This window comes from Rhyacophila brunnea, unplaced genomic scaffold, assembly GCF_057557595.1.
Source record: "Rhyacophila brunnea isolate RB1 unplaced genomic scaffold, BYU_Rbru_1.0 scaffold_4, whole genome shotgun sequence".
Classification (NCBI taxonomy): domain Eukaryota; kingdom Metazoa; phylum Arthropoda; class Insecta; order Trichoptera; family Rhyacophilidae; genus Rhyacophila; species Rhyacophila brunnea.
In genome coordinates, this window is record NW_028233068.1 from 22,732,332 (window position 1) to 22,749,070 (window position 16,739).

General features: G+C 28.8%; 1 protein-coding gene across 1 annotated transcript in view; it reads right to left on the bottom strand.

The window, feature by feature from the left end:
* Positions 1 to 280: 280 nt before the first annotated feature.
* Positions 281 to 16,739, bottom strand: part of LOC147067097 (octopamine receptor beta-2R-like) — a 133,678-nt gene continuing 117,219 nt past the window's right edge. The window contains exons 2-3 of the mRNA XM_085954269.1: positions 2,061 to 2,172; positions 281 to 494 (exon numbers count right to left, since the gene is read on the bottom strand). Of these exons, the coding sequence (XP_085810395.1) occupies positions 281 to 494; positions 2,061 to 2,172 (326 nt within the window). The remainder of the gene's footprint in view (positions 495 to 2,060; positions 2,173 to 16,739) is intronic.

Here is a 16,739-nt window from a genome sequence, read left to right on the forward strand (position 1 = left end):
AAATAACTGCAATGTTATTATATTATTTTGGCTCATTATTTTTATATGTACAATGAATGTCTCTGATACGATTTATACTAATGCCGATATTAAAATGCATTTGTATATTAATTTATATTAATAAATATTATTCTGTTTTAGTAAAGTTTTTCTCGTAAAGAAATATTGTTTTTTCTTGTCCACAAAAAAGATTCATTTTATTATATTTTTATGTCACAAAAATAAAATTTTCATAGTAAACATAAGCTTTTTTTAGCTTTGTTTACTGTTCGGTCCTTACTCATACATAGTGTAAAGTTTGCGTTGTTTTCCAGCATTGGAAGCAGGGAAAAGCACATTGCAAGGTATTTTTGAAAGCCTCCCTGAAGTCTCTGTTGAAATAGGCATAGATAAGGGGATTCAGGGCTGAATTGAAATATCCAATCCAAAACAGCATGACGACAACTTCATCAGGGCACGAACAGGCATCTCCGCATATAGCCATGATCACATACCTTAAAAATAAAAAAAACTTCCATTAGTGAAATGAAATATGTAATAAACATTATAACTGTGATCGATTCAATTAAAATGTGGACCACTACTAATTAATATGATAGATTCAAACTTTGTTATATTCAGGATTTTTTCGTTAGTTTAAAATTCAGTTATCTAGCTATCATTTTTCTAGATATCGAATCAATGTAATCGGTTTTAATCAATTTATCGTTAATGTTTACGGAAAATTAACTAAGCTAGATATTTTAGCTGTAACGTAAATTAAAGTTTGATTCCTAAATAAGAATCATGCCAATCACAGCCAATAGTTATTTCATTTTATATTTCTGACTAAAGTCTGATTAATATTCATATTACTTTTTCTATATGAATTTTATAATTAAAAACGGTTCTCTCTATTTATTATATTGTATAGTTAAATAACCGATTGTTTTTCTGAGTATCTTATTAGCTTTCTATATAAAGCTGTCCAATATATATACGTTTCAATAGATTATTTTACTGCATACTAAAATCTATATGATATTTTAATTAAATATTTTTAACAAATCATCTACTAAACTACTTTTATTTGCCAGAATAGATAATAAAAAATCAAAGTATTGGTCAGCAGTTCTATTGATACAATATTATTGTGTGACAGCATAATAGATGGTGATGAATTTAAAAACATCCTAAATAATGGTGATGTAGACTTTTACAAAGCTTACAGAAATTAAAGTTTTAAGCTAGTTCAAAGAAAATCTCATTTTTCACAAGAAAAAAATATTTTTATTTAAAATAATCAGTTTACCCGTGATATTCTTATCATTTTAAACTACCTAAACATTAAACTACCTTTTCATTTTTTTTGTGAAAGTTCTCCGGTTATTCTTTAGAAAATAAATTTATCATAGTGTAGGTACTTTAGCGATAAAGAGTTACTTAAAATAATATCCAAAAATATGTTTAAAATGGTTCATCGTATTTAAGTCATATTATTACTGTCAGATTGAGATAAATCTAAAAATATTTTGAAACGTTTTTATATTTTTTTTTTCAAAAACCATCTAGGTATAAGCTTTTAGTAGAAAAATCTAAATAGAAAACAATGTTTCCCCGTTTTTATATCACTTAAGATCTCTACACTTTCATATAAATACAAACAAAGGCTTAATGTTCTGAATCAACTACGTAGGTGAGGTGAAGGTGAACATTGTATTATTAAAAAAACGAGGAGCAATATAATAAAATTTTAATTAATTTAAAAAATTAAGAAAATTAATTTATTAGTAAATTTCATAGACGGAAAGGGTTGTTTATACCAATAAAATATTTATATATATAAATAAAGCATTTTTATTACGATTGTCATTGATTCTCATATCGTGTAGCGATGCTACATAAATGAAATATACACACTGAAGGTATCACACAGCATGTGACGATGGACCGAAAAAAAGGGCACGATTCTATGCCTAATTCTATACTCCGATGCTGCTCTAGGTAACAAGTTTCCAAAGCTATTTGTAGATTATGTAATATTATAATAGCATATAAATAATATGCGTGTTTTTTCTTACCATAGAAAGAATGGTAACCAGCATATGAGAAAAACTCCCATAATTATCCCAAGGGTTCTGGCAGCCTTATGTTCGGCTCTCCAGCTTTTTGCTTGTTGTCTGATACTTGTTCCTGGAAAAAAATAAATAACATTAATTAGATTAAATGAATTTATATTACATTTTAATAGATAACAAAAAAAAAATTGTTAGTTCTTCAGTTATTTAGTTAGTTATTTATTATGTTACATGACTTATTTACTATAATTTTTTTAGTTTATAGGTACATATTTTAAATAAAACTGATTTTACGTACTCGTATTATGTACATAGTTTATTTTACCAATATAAATATAATATAATATATTCCGAAATAACATAAAGCTTATAACACATAATTACAAAAATATATATTACCAGCACTTATAATACAACATTAAAATAATATGTAAACAAAATATACCTATAAAGTTACGGTTAAAATTTTGCTCATACTTAATTTAATTACTATTTCATTTTTAAACTTATATTTTTTCTAGAATTAGTATAAAAATAGTATTAGTACAAGATACCCATTCATTTAATTAAAATGGTACCGAAGTATGTAGGTACTCACACTTAAAAAAATAATATGGTTGTGGCGATGGCAGCCTATTTAGATAGTTTCCTTTGATTTCTAACTAACGTTTTGTTTTTCGTATTTTTTTGTGATTGTGCATTTATATATTCCTAATATTTTGTTTTCTCAGTGCAACCTAGGTAAATGATACTTTAAGTATAACAGCATGGCAATTAATGAGTAACTTGGCTATATTTTTTTCCATTAGCCTTTGTACTTTGTTATGTAAACTTTCATAATTAACGCTCTGTTAAATGAATGTTTTCTTCAACAAACGTAAATACTTAAAATATATCCGTTCACATTCATAGATTTTAATCAATAAAGTAATTAATTTTATTGTAAATATAGCTATATATTTTAGGTAGGTCGTAAAAATATTTAATTAAATTTGACCAAATTTTAACCAGTATTATACATTACCGATATTTTCTTTTAGCAAAAAATGACTAATCTTATTAAAAATTTGGTCATTGAATAAACAAAATTTGTTTGTAAGCCGCAGCGTGTCCTTTATTTTATAATATCAGATGAGATTTTTTATCGTTTTCAAGTATTTACGATCTTTTAATCCTGTTATATATTTTTTATCCTACAAAATTGTGTTACGCCACCATAAATAAAAATTGAACTCTTATAAGTAGTAAAAATTTCAATCTTATTAACTGTAACCTATTAGGTATTGCAGAACATTGGTTCCTAATATTAAAAAAAATAATTAAGTTGTTATTTATTTTAAAAGTTTTTTTAACCCAATGTAAAGTCATATATAGTTAAACCTTATTTTTCAACATTATAATATGGTACACTGTGAATATAATACAGCAAGCACTCTTCATTAAATATAATTATTATTGTTATTGTGTTGATAATCTGAAATAATTAAATTTAAAAAGTAATATTACTAAACTGCTATTAAACCAATTCTTTATTATTTCTTTAAAGAAAGATACATTGAACAATTATATTACGTAGTATGCAACTATTTTCTGATATAAATTTTAATATGTTTATTCAATTATGTTCATAATACCTATAAATAGGTTTTAATTGAGAATAAGAAAACTTTTGGTTTTATTTTAGTCACTTTAGTTTTTATCTCAAAAAAATGTTTAGCAGTATACACAAATTTTAATTAAAGATAAGAATGTATAGCTACTTAAAACTTCGCAGAATGAGATAGACTTAAAAATATTGAGTGTTTTTGAATTTCTCGCCAAGAAAAGTTTTATAGACAAGTAGGTACCTAATAGACACTTACCAGGCACTTAAAATAATAGCGAGGGCACTTTAACCGCGAAGGTAATGAAAAACATTATTTAATATTGTCAAAAAAATTAAGCAACCCTTTTATAGTATATCTAACCAAAATACTTATTTTTAAGAACTATATTGCCCTGCAAGTAAAAAGACAGTTTTTGGTTTTAGTGAAATTGAAAGGATGATTTGAAACCTTGGTTCTAATTTCACTAAAAGCAAAAACACTGTCTTTTTATTTTGAAGGGCAGGATACAATGCGTTTTAAATGTTCAAGTTCTTATAAAATGGTTCTGAAACTATTTAAATATTCAGATACATTGAATTGTTTCTTTAAAAATTTTAAGATTTGTCATTGACTAAGCAAACGCTTATTTACTTAAGAACACATTTTTTTATATTTTAGAAAAAGCTATATATTTTTTTAAATAAAATACAAAACAATAAAATTATGAATTATTCAAAAAAAATCGATATAGGTACTTAGTGAAAACTTTATAAACTAAATTCTAATGATACAAATAACCATAAAATAATAAAATAAGATAAGAACGTTATACGAAAGTACGCTAACGTCAATGACGTACTGAACCAACTATACTAAAAGAGGTACCTACTCAAATTAATACACATTATTTGAGGTGAAATAAAAGTCAATACAAAGTTATTGTTTATAATGTCATAGAGTGCCATGCAGAACTATAGATATGGAACTATGGGTACAATATACCTAATATATTTGGGAATAAACATATTTTTAGCAACTATTTTTAGAAGAAAAAATCCGACTGGAGCATAGATCGATTAAGGATAATATAACTTTCAGTGTGCTCTGGCTTAATAACGTTATTTTATAACATTGAAATTATACATTTGACTTTTTATATTGAATATTTAATGATTTTTATCAATAAATTAAAACGATTTAAAATATAAATGAGTAATAAATTGTACCACATTGTATGTTTTGTTCTTTAAAGAACAAGGAACTATAATAATTTCGTATTATTTTATAGTTCATATTTTTTCTAAGATATTGATTTAAAATATTCTACTCGTGGAATCACTCATATTACAAAAAATATGTACTAAGTGTTAAATCTTTTATAAAGTACTAGCTGACCCGGGAAACGTTGTTCTGCCATATAAAATATTTCTAGTCAGGGCTCGAAATGAACCGGAATTAACCGGAGCGCCGTTCCTATTCGTGAAATCAGTAAAATTTTCGCTCCGTCGGAATAGATAATTTAACCGTCTGAGCTGGATAGGCCATATAATAGAAAATCTAACACTTATTTTTATGAAAAAAAACATATAAACTTTGATAACTTTACTATATAAAAATCTTCAGAAAACTGTCGAGCGCTCCGGTTCGTAAATTTTTCCATTTCGAACGCTGTTTCTAGTGAATATTTTGGTTGTTAAATAAAAAATAACGAATGTATCGTAAGTGTGTGGGTATGGGATCTATGACAGAAAGAGGAATAGAGCGCTGTAGACGATGACCGCCGATAAAAACAAAAAAACATCAACCATTCATTTTCTCAATTCAAAATGAGTAATGATGTTCATAATGAATGAATTACCTGTGACAGGATCTCGTTGTTTAATGTTTATGCAATATCCCTCTTGTCCCTTACAGAAAATTAGCGGATATTGCAGAGCGTCGTATGAACGGTGTGTGTCAGCGATGAACTCCAGATTATTGTTTCTTCTTCGAATCACGATTTCTCGCGTCGATGTGCGGTCGCCAACCATGATTCCAGCAATGTCGTCAACAACAGTCGCATTGAATCGACGTACGTGCTCTCCAGCTGGTGTTTTATCAGGATTGATGACAATTGCGTGATTGTCACTTTGCAATTCGTGCATGTGTGCTTTGAAGAATTTCAATAATTCATTGTGCTCATTCAACAGGGCGTCCAGTTCGCCGACGATGCGCCTGGCATTAGGCGAATTGAGGCTATTGTAGCCGCAACGTGCATCCACATGATTGATGTCCTCACCTCCGCGCCCATGAAGTAGATTTGTAAAAATGTATGTGGTTCGTTTGGCATTGGCAGCAATGAGCCTACTTTGTGGTATACTTGGCCTTTGATTTTGAATGTAGAATAGAATTGTTGACCATTTGCCGCAGTATTGTGAACTATTTCTGTTGCTCCGGACGAAGTCATTTGGAAGCATGAATTGAATGTGCGAATGGACTTCAGGAACAGGTTTGAATCTGGAACCGTGCCGATGAGCAAGCCGTTCAATGGTTCTGGTGGTATCTCAATTTCTGGTAGTTGCACTTTTCCTGATGCGCAACACATCCCGGCTGACTCATGTTTGAATTTGAGCGCATGACAATGGGGACATTCTTTGTCCATAGCACCAATCAGCACTTTCGGATGAGCGGAATATTCAATATCTGGCTCGTACTCGAATGCGAGACGAAGGAACGAAGCGGATGTAAATGTTTGATGTACTTGTTGGCGTTGTCGGTCATTTGCTCTGCGTGTGTTAACTACAAACCGGCGCGCTTGGCTCCGTTCCAATTGTCGTTGTTGATTTCGTTCAGCTCGTGCCTCTTGTGATTGAGATGCACGCAATTGCGACATGCTCACACGCACGTTTTTGTTATCTTGTTGGATTTGTTCGTCTGTTCTTTCTGCTCTACTATTTCGCATGTTTGTTGCTTTATTCGTTCGAATTGCGAACTTGCGTCTTGCTGGTATTGTGCACTGTAATACACGCACATAAAAATAGATAAATTAAAATAAATCGTACAAAATTTTGCACGCACTGCGTTGTGATATGCCGAATGAAATGTCAAAATGACGCGACGCTTCTCTTGAATTTTTCTCGAACGTAGCGCCATCTGTCATTCAACAACATAAATAATTTCGTTCTGTTTGAAATACGAACGACGGTTAAATTTGTTCATACAAAAATAATAAAATCGCGATTAAAAATGGGAGGGTGGGGGTAGGAAGGTGAAAATTTGGGGTAATAGGTATTTTTTATGCCAAATAATAAAAAGAATACAAAAAAAATTGTCAAAAAAATAAAAGAAAATTTTTCTGGATAGAGATACCCTAATCACCTAGCGGTATGAAATATACTTGTTGACCTATTCTCATACCTAACAAATATACATAAAAAAAAACATAAAAATCGGTCGAGCCATTTCGGAGGAGTTCGACCACAAACATCGTGACACGAGATTTTTATATATATAGAGATGACGGTGACAAATTTTGGTTACATCTATTAGGTATATTCCAAGTATGAGATGAAAGAATTATCTCCAAGTCCCCAGTACATTTAAAATAGTCATAATCTCTAATACGACTATAAAGGTAGCATTGTAGATTTCCGCAGGGTAGTTATTTTAAGGACAAATGGACTCCGTGATATCTGACCTCCCAAGAGGAAAATACCATTAAATTGCAGAGCATAGAGAGTAGGTAACGTGAGATATATATTATTAGATTTCATTTTTAACTTACTAGCTTTATTACTCAGATTCACCCAAGTTTTTGTTCCTGCTAGTTGTGTATTTATTCCACCATTTTTCACTCATTCACTATACCATAAATTATTTTACTGAACGAAATAAAAATACATATTGTTTTATTTTACTATACAGAGTTTTGTTTCTGCAGGGTCTACTTTTGCATTGACGTATATTAATGTATACGTCATCATATTTTGTATCTATAAATAAATGTTCAGTTACTCGAGGATAGATTTTTTGTGAACTTATTTTCAGCTATGAATATGCTTGAGTTTTGTGGATTTATCACTTGTAACATTGTGATACATACTTATTTTTCATTGTCAATAAGTTCTCAGGAGCAAGGCCACACCAAGGATGGCTGAGGCCTGGGTACCAACTTACAATTATTATTGTCGCCCCTCCCAACAAACAAATAAAAAAATTGAAAGATAACAAAGTAAAATAAATTGTAACAACTATTTTAATGGTATCATAATATAATAAATATTATATATTTTACATATTCAATATATAACATTCTGAATTATAACGTAAAGTAACTTAAAATAATCGATACCTATGCGGTATAGGCGGTCGATCGAAACACAATTAGATAAAAATATATTTATTAATTTACAAAAAAAATGCGACGCATGCTACTTTTTTACGGTCCGTAAAACAAACTCGTTAGAGAAATTGTTTTTTCTTGAAATGGTGTACATATTATGTATATGATTTTCATTTTCAAGCGACTTTGAATAGAATTATTAAAATAAAAAATGTATTAATTTTCGAACTATTGCCGCCTCCTGAATCCTGTCACTCGGTGTTTTGAACCCCGAACACCCTTGCATTACCCGCCCTTGCTCAAGAGATTCAAAATAATTCGTATATATAAAATCCATTAACTTTTATCGCATTTTTCGTACCCAGAGTCTCCACTCTATCGTTGTGTATCATTGATATATAATTCCTAAAAGTTGCATTACGTTCATTTTAAATATTTGCTTTTTTTTGTACCTTTCCTAATATTTTAAACAGACTTTTCTAGGTGAATACGATTGGTGTACTGATTTAGTGCGAGTTATCCAACTACTAGTATAAAAGTGGCAGCGATGCATGAAGATTCCACTATGAATCCAATTATGAGTATAATCTACCTTCTAATGAGAAAGTTGATTAGGAATGTATTTTCAGTTGACCTAGGCGCTTTCATGAAAAGTATACTACTTTTATTTTCATATTATGAGCACCTTAACTCTTCGTTAAACATGTTTTTGCTTTCAGAATGATTTTAATTATTTTTGCCACACTTATTATTTTTTTATACTTTACAAAAGTTCACCTAAGATTGTTTTAGTCATAATTATACATTGTTTGACATGATTAAATTAAAATTCCAAATTGTATCAACAGCTTTTTTGTAATAAATGTTGTCTTCGACCATCACCAGAAGCTTATAATAGGTATCATATAACAGTGAATTTAAATTTAAGTGGAATTTTTCTTATTTTACAGAATATCAAATATCTCAAATAATAAAATGTAAAGAAATAAATTGTGGAGATATCCATAAAATTTTTCATTGAACTAGAGCATAAAATTATAGCATCTCATCGCACTGCTTATTGTTTTCTAAGAATCCAACAATCAAATATGCTATTTGATAACATGTTGCACAAATCGCTCGATTGACAGTTTGCATATCATTAAATAATATTCATTCCTTGATTAAATGCAGAAGTATTTGTAATCATTCTCAGCTATTGATGTTTCTTAATGGACTGTGCAGATGTGACTAATAGTATCACTAAATTGCAAAGCGTGGTAGTAGGCTCTTAATATCTGATATAAATAATGCACACTAAACTTTGTCAGTCAAACGTATTTATTTTCATTGACTACGATGTGAAGATGGTGTTTGTTAGTTTTCAAATTCAATTACATCCTGTCTAATCTAAGCCATAGTAGATAATAGTAAAAAATATTCATGTATCTATAAAATTTGTAAAATTATGCCATTAAAGGCTATCTATATAAACAGTATTTGTATTGATTATGGTTTGGTTAGGCAGAGTTTAATAAATAATTAAAAAAAAACTAACTAACAAATTCGACGAAAACAAATAAGTATGACTTAAAAAGTGTTCACTATTTTTGTCGGATCACCCATAGTAAACCTAAAAAATTGTGATTTGGTTGGGCAGGCTTTAATTGACTTTAAAAACTCACCAGGACTATCTACAAATTGTATTCTTAGTTCAATAGAAATAAATAAATATTACAGACAAATTTTAGTGTGCATTATTAATTTATATCGAATCTTAACAGCCTACCTCCATCATTTGCCACTGGTAACACCAGATTAAACGTTATCATTTCTTTTCATAATTAAACTATTTTTGCAATAATTAAAGTGTTATTAATTGAATCTATGTAATATTTTGACACTGTATCGGCCTGCACAAATACTCATTGATCAGAGCATCTTCGATTGATATATTCCTCCGAAATATATAACACACTTAATATTTCTACTATTATCATTATAATAAAACAAAACGAGTCGTTCTTCGACGTTATATCGTTTGGTGTTGTTTATTGTGTGTTTATATCTTCTGAATAATATTTTCACGTATGTACTTATTAAGTTTCTTTAAGCATAAACAAATTTAAACCTTCCACCACAACTCAATTTCAACTTATCTGAAGACATCCAAAATATTTAAATATATATTTGATATTATTTATGGATATCACGTATTTAAAATGCAATTTATTCGATAACTAACCATTAAGATTGACGTACAAATTTCGGGGAATAAATTTAACGTCGAATTGTTCAAGATATATTGGAAAATTCGAAAACGTAACCGCTGTGGCGTCGCTCGCAAAGACTAAGGGCTTTACACATATTGTGTGCCACATAATCTTTTTATATCAAATATCTAAAACTGAACTTTTACAATAGATAGGTAACTTATAAATGTTTTAATATTATATTAATTGGAAGTCTGCATGGCGTGTATGCTCTGCATACAAGCGAACAACGAAAATATTTTTTTGTGTGTTATTATTTTAACTACGTATTTTAATATACATAATATTCTACTATTAGAACAGACGTATGGGATATAAACATAATATGTACATATGCATAAACCGGAACTTTAATCTTTATTATTGACTGCTACTTTTTCTCAATTTGTGTATTTTGATTCATCGTATTAATATTAATAAAATTGTATCAACACAAATTTTCACAGTACTAGAGATAATTTATAATATTTAATTATAAAAATTTTCCATACAAAATTTACAGTTTACACAATTTTCGAATAAAATTTAAATTTTAATTTAAAAAAACACTAACAAATTAAATTATATGAAGTTCTGTTCATCTACATAATATTCCGAATTATAATTAATTATGTATGTTTTATAGTATTTCTTTGAGTATTTTTTTATGAGCCGTGTTTTGTGCACTATGTGCATTTACTAATTCATACCAAAACACAAAATAATTAATTCTCCTTTATATAAGAAATTAATTCAATAAAAAGACCCAAAAATATTAGCATTAAGTAAATAAACAAGTATGAAACTTAGTGTTTAGAAATACTGTAGTACATTAGGTTCCCAATGTTTATATATTTAGCAGGCATATTGAAATTTCATTGCTAATAAACAATGGAACTAGGTAAAATGTTGGAAACTTAATACAGTTTAGTAATCAGACATGTCACCAAATATACTAAATAAAAACAAATTAAAAATGTTAGAGTATTATCAACAAACGTAAAACGATAAAACAATTACGTGATACAAAGTATTTTAACGGAGGTATACATACCTTTCACATGTTTTAAATACTTAACTAGTATCATTTTTTTTATTTTAATTAAAATTTCATCAACTACCTACCGTCAGTCGATAATTTTAATATTATGAAATCAATATTGTGTATTTCATAAAATAGCGTAACTAATCAGATATCAAGTTGAATAATTAAAGCTTCTGATTTAATAATAACCAGTGTTTAAAATCTATGGCCCCTTTTTCATTCTACCCCTTACTAAGGGTTTGAATGATATGTCAAGATAACTTTGAATCAAGTGAGAAAAAACTGATTGGAAAATTTCGGTCACGTTTTCTTATAGGCAAACCAATCTTCGATCAAAAAACCGTTGTCACAGTACCTACCTATTTTTAGCGGGTATAAGTTTTATACGCATAAGAAGGTATAAGGAAAAAAGAATATTATATTTCTTTTACGCATAATATATTCTAAATTATACATATTTATTTAAAAAAATTAGATTTATAGGTATATTTACAATATTGCGGTAAATGATAATGTTAGAAAATTATTATATTTAAAAACTATTTAATAATATTTTATTCTATAGTTTTAATCTTGTAATCATTAAAATCATTTTCTCTGCAGAGTTAATCTTTTCAAATTGTAATGCCTCTCTATCTTGAACAAGTTCTCGTCCACATACTCAATCCACCTCTTTAATATTCTCTACCTAGATTGTTTCCATTAGTGTATCTAGCATTCCTTAATTATGAAGCTCTCATCGTATTATCATAGTATATGCAAATTTACATATCCACCTCATATTTTATCTTTGTTCTGTTAGATGACTCTTCTTTATTCTAAGTGAGGTATCGTCTTTTACTGCCCATAAGTGGCCAATTCAATAAATGAATGTTACTATAGTATAGAGTGTTATATTAAAATATCAATAAAATCATAAAAACATATACGTACCTATAAATATGTACACTGCAATATTTAATAATTTAATTTATATTATTATTGTACCCTTAAATAAAGTTTTTTTATACAAAGATCTTACCCACGTTTTAGTTATTTTCATATTATTGACATAACGTTTAATTAAAAGATTATTATATTATTCAATCTCACAGTCCGTTTTCCTGATTAAGTTTTTTTTAAATCTTTTGAATCAATAAAAGATTCTCTTGCAACCAAAGCTTTGTAAATATTTCCCCCTGAAAGTGTTTGCTGAAAGGCGAAAGGGCTTTTCAGTGGTACTTGGACTACTGATAGAAAGCTTTGCGAATTAATATGCGTTAGATCTCGTACACTCTCTCGGATACTTTACATGGACGTGACGACATTATCTATTAGATCTTATAATTTACATTTGCTTTTTACTCGTAAGTGTTTTTTTTTTAATAAAAACCACTAATAAATTGACATATACTGTAAAACACTGACATACATATAATTAAATCAGTACTACGTATATTTTCAACATATTAAATGTATCTTATATACGTAGAATATAGCTTATTATTATACAAACGTTTAAAAAAATATGATTAAAATGGTAATCTATATATATATATATAAATCTCGTGTCACGGTGTTTGTGGTCGCACTCCTCCGAAATGGCTCGACCGATTTTTATGAATTTTTTAAAGTATATTTGTTAGGTTAGGTAGAAAAAGAAACAATAATCTGGAGTTCATCGCTAACACACACCGTTCATACGACGCTCTCCAATATCCGCTAATTTTCTGGAAGGAGCAAAACAGATATTTCATAAACATTAAACAACGAGATCCTGTCACAGATAATTCATTCATTATGAACATCATTACTCATTTTGAATTGAGAAAATGAATGGTTGGTGTTTTTTTGTTTTTATCGGCGGTCATCGTCTACAGCGCTCCATTCCTCTTTCTGTCATAGATCCCATCCCCACATACTTACGATACATTCGTTATTTTTTATTTAACAACCAAAATATTCACTAGAAATAATTTATATGGCAGAACAACGTTTGCCGGGTCAGCTAGTAATATTATATTAATATACTATATAATGACTAGGTAATAGAGATTACAAGGATCGCGAAAAGCAAAGCATATACATGGCATGTCAAACTTTGATTAAGTTGTTATCCACTAACCAGTATCAAAACTGACAGTAGTTTACCATACTCGTCTAGTATATTATTTGTTCAACGTGTACAAAAGTATTTTAAATTTGGCTGAGATCACTCATTTTGATCTTCTTTTGGGCACTCATGACTCATTACACTCAGCGTCAAACTATTTTTTTACTATCTTAATAACTAATTTCATGACTGTAATTGAACTAAGCTTTGTTTCAAAGCACGTAGATTTACAATTTCCTATTCTCTCACTCTTGCGGCCGTCAGTATACGAATACAAAAGTCATGACAGGTTACGCGGGCTTCTTAATATTAAAACTGAATGTACTCGTATGTTATATGTTCAATTATACGTACTTACTATGTTTCGTGGTGCTGTTATGTCCCTCAGGGAATAAAGCAAAGGAATCAAGTGATTTATGTTGAAAGGAAAAAGGATGGTGTTCTTCTTCCTTTGTATTCTTACCGAAAACCAGATTTATATGCGGCTCCTAGGTAGTATGCATAGTTGTTTTGTTTAAAGACCATCGTCTTGAAGGTAATTATTAGGTGATTTACCTTTAAGGATTTGTTTACACTAGATGGCAAGAAGATGATCGAGAAACAATAACGTTTTCACAAAAGTTAAAGTATTATAGTTAAAATTAAACAGAAATTCAAGCACATATATTAACAGAGGACATAAAATATGCGTTACAAGGAAATATAAATATGGTATAAGGAAGAGCGTGAGCAAGTGCCGCTTTTTTATATAGTTTAGTAATATCATATTATTTAGTTTATTGACTTCTTATGTATTACATTCGAGTGTGGGTTCATCGTTGTATTCTCGTATCTTGGACCCACATTTGTGTTTATCAAGTTAGTATAATTATGTAGGTATTGTAATATCATCTTATAAAGATATTATTTAGTAGCCTTTATCAACCTGTACAGTTTAGTAGGTATTTCATTAGCTTTGCTAGGTATACTCTGAAACTTGACATATAACAGTGTGATCAACTAATAGAACCAACCGATAGAATTCATAAGTTATATTTTCATGTTGGACACTCCACACTAAAATACAAGCTACAAAACATGTGCTACCTCTTTAACGTCTAGTTTTGAGAAATTGTAGCCGTTAATGATGACACGGCGAAGAAAAGTATAAGAGTGAAACATTTTTATGTGACACGCAAAAAATGCAGCCTAACAAATCTCGTGAGTACTAATGATAGAAGGCATAGTAAAAAATAATTTAAAAAGCTTTATATTTTCCCATGCCATAAAAGTTTTCCATACAGTATGTAAGCTTTGAAATCTCACAACGCAAAAGGAAGGTTAATCGGACAATGGTATAGGACACTTCAGAATAGAACAGAACGGTTCTTGTTTGCTACACCCATTGTTTGCACAAAAGAGAGTGATGCCTGACATGACTTGGAGGGCTTTTTCATTTCACTTGACTCAGAGCAGAAATATCAGTTGTATGGTTTCATAGTTTATTGATTTTATGGTGACGTTATATATATATTATAACAATGTATTATTAAATCAACAAAGTTTATTTTATTATAAACCATGTGAATATTGCACAAGTTTATTTTGATTGTGTAGCATTCCTTATTAAATATAGGTACACATTTAAAATGATCTAAAAAACATGCCAAACGGGATTTTAAAAAAAATCGGAAATTACAAAAGATAATTCCTAATATTAATGGAAGTAACATATCAAACGCATATTTTTAGAAAAAATCGGCGAAATTATTGATAATATCAATAGCTGAATTTGATAATATAGAGCACGCGGAATGCCGTGGTTGTGGGTTGAAGTCTGGTGCAAATATTATGTTTCATAAAAAATGATATATTTTTGAGGTTATTTAAAATTATTTAATTTCCAATATGTATTCCCGAATACCTAAATTCCGAAGGCCAAAATCCCGAATAGTTACTTTACAGGAAAATAAGACAAAACAATATATAATATATATATATATATACCTATTGTATTGCATTTAATTTTTAGAAAATAGTATGTTTTGCAATTTGGTAGGTACCTAGTTGTTGAGAATAAAGTGTTTTTTTTTCGGGGTTCTAGTTTTCAAGATTTCTACACAAATCATACTTTATCATATATTATTATAATTTATTTTTTTAAGTAGTCAAAGCTTACTTTCATCAAAAATGGAAAATAATAATCAATTAAAATTTTATAGCTATCGTAAAATCTATATGAATCAATTAAAATGCTATATGAATCCATCATTTATATATGCACATATCTATAACTACTATTACATACAAGCTATTTTCTTTGAAGCACGTGTAGATATATCAAAACTTTCAAAACAAAAGTTACCTCCTTTATTCCTTAAACTTATTCTATCTTACTTTGCAGGATATTTCAAAATAGAGTGTTGTTTATAGAAGTTATTATGAAATAGAGTATTGTAGGAAGCACTACATTATAATTTATGATAATATATATTTTTAAGGGTACTAACCATGGTTGGATGAAATTTAAAAAATATTATTTTTTAACAACTTTTGATTTCCTATACAAAGCATTCAATGATAAAATACCTCCATGACCTGTTGTTCTCTGTTCAAAGAAAAGGGTAACGATATAGATTTTGCTACACCAAAAGCTTTCTTCAGCAATGACACTCAAATTGATCGGGTTAACAACTATTTATGTAAATTAAATATATATATATAAATTATCTAAGTAATTACAGCAAAGAATTAACAACATAGCCGTTATTAACATTTATACAGTTCTAATGGATTTATGTTTTGTACTATTCCATTTGAGTCGTTTTTACAACAATTACTATTAGTATTCGTAGACGTATTCGTTGTCAGTGTGTATTTTGCTTTTTGGTGAGTGTACACAGTAACTGAAGATGCAGAAAGACGAAACCTGGTTCGCAAAAAGCGACTCAAATGGAATATTACAAAACTTAAATCCATTAAAATTTATATTCAAATTCCATCAAGTACCTTCGGTCGATAGTATTAACATTTATATAGTTAATAAAATATTTCAAGAATTATTCCTGTGAAATCTCCCTAGATATAAATAAAAAAAATTGTTTTGGCTACTATTACGAAGAAAAGACATACAGAATTATTGGAATTTAATGCCAGTTTATCCTGTAAACCTAGTATATCCAGAATATTTTTAGTAGATATAAAATATCTCTATTATCTATTTGTTTTAAATGGACTTTAGAATTTTAAATCATGATATGAAAGACGATAATTTTTGATATTTACGATTAAGTATGTAATTTTTCCGTTTTATGGACTAAGTGGTTCTTTTGGATTAATTTTTGAAATGAGATGTTTTAAAAAAAAATCACAGATAAAGACATTCGATGATATACAAGTATTTCCAATAAAAATCTCAATATTGACAT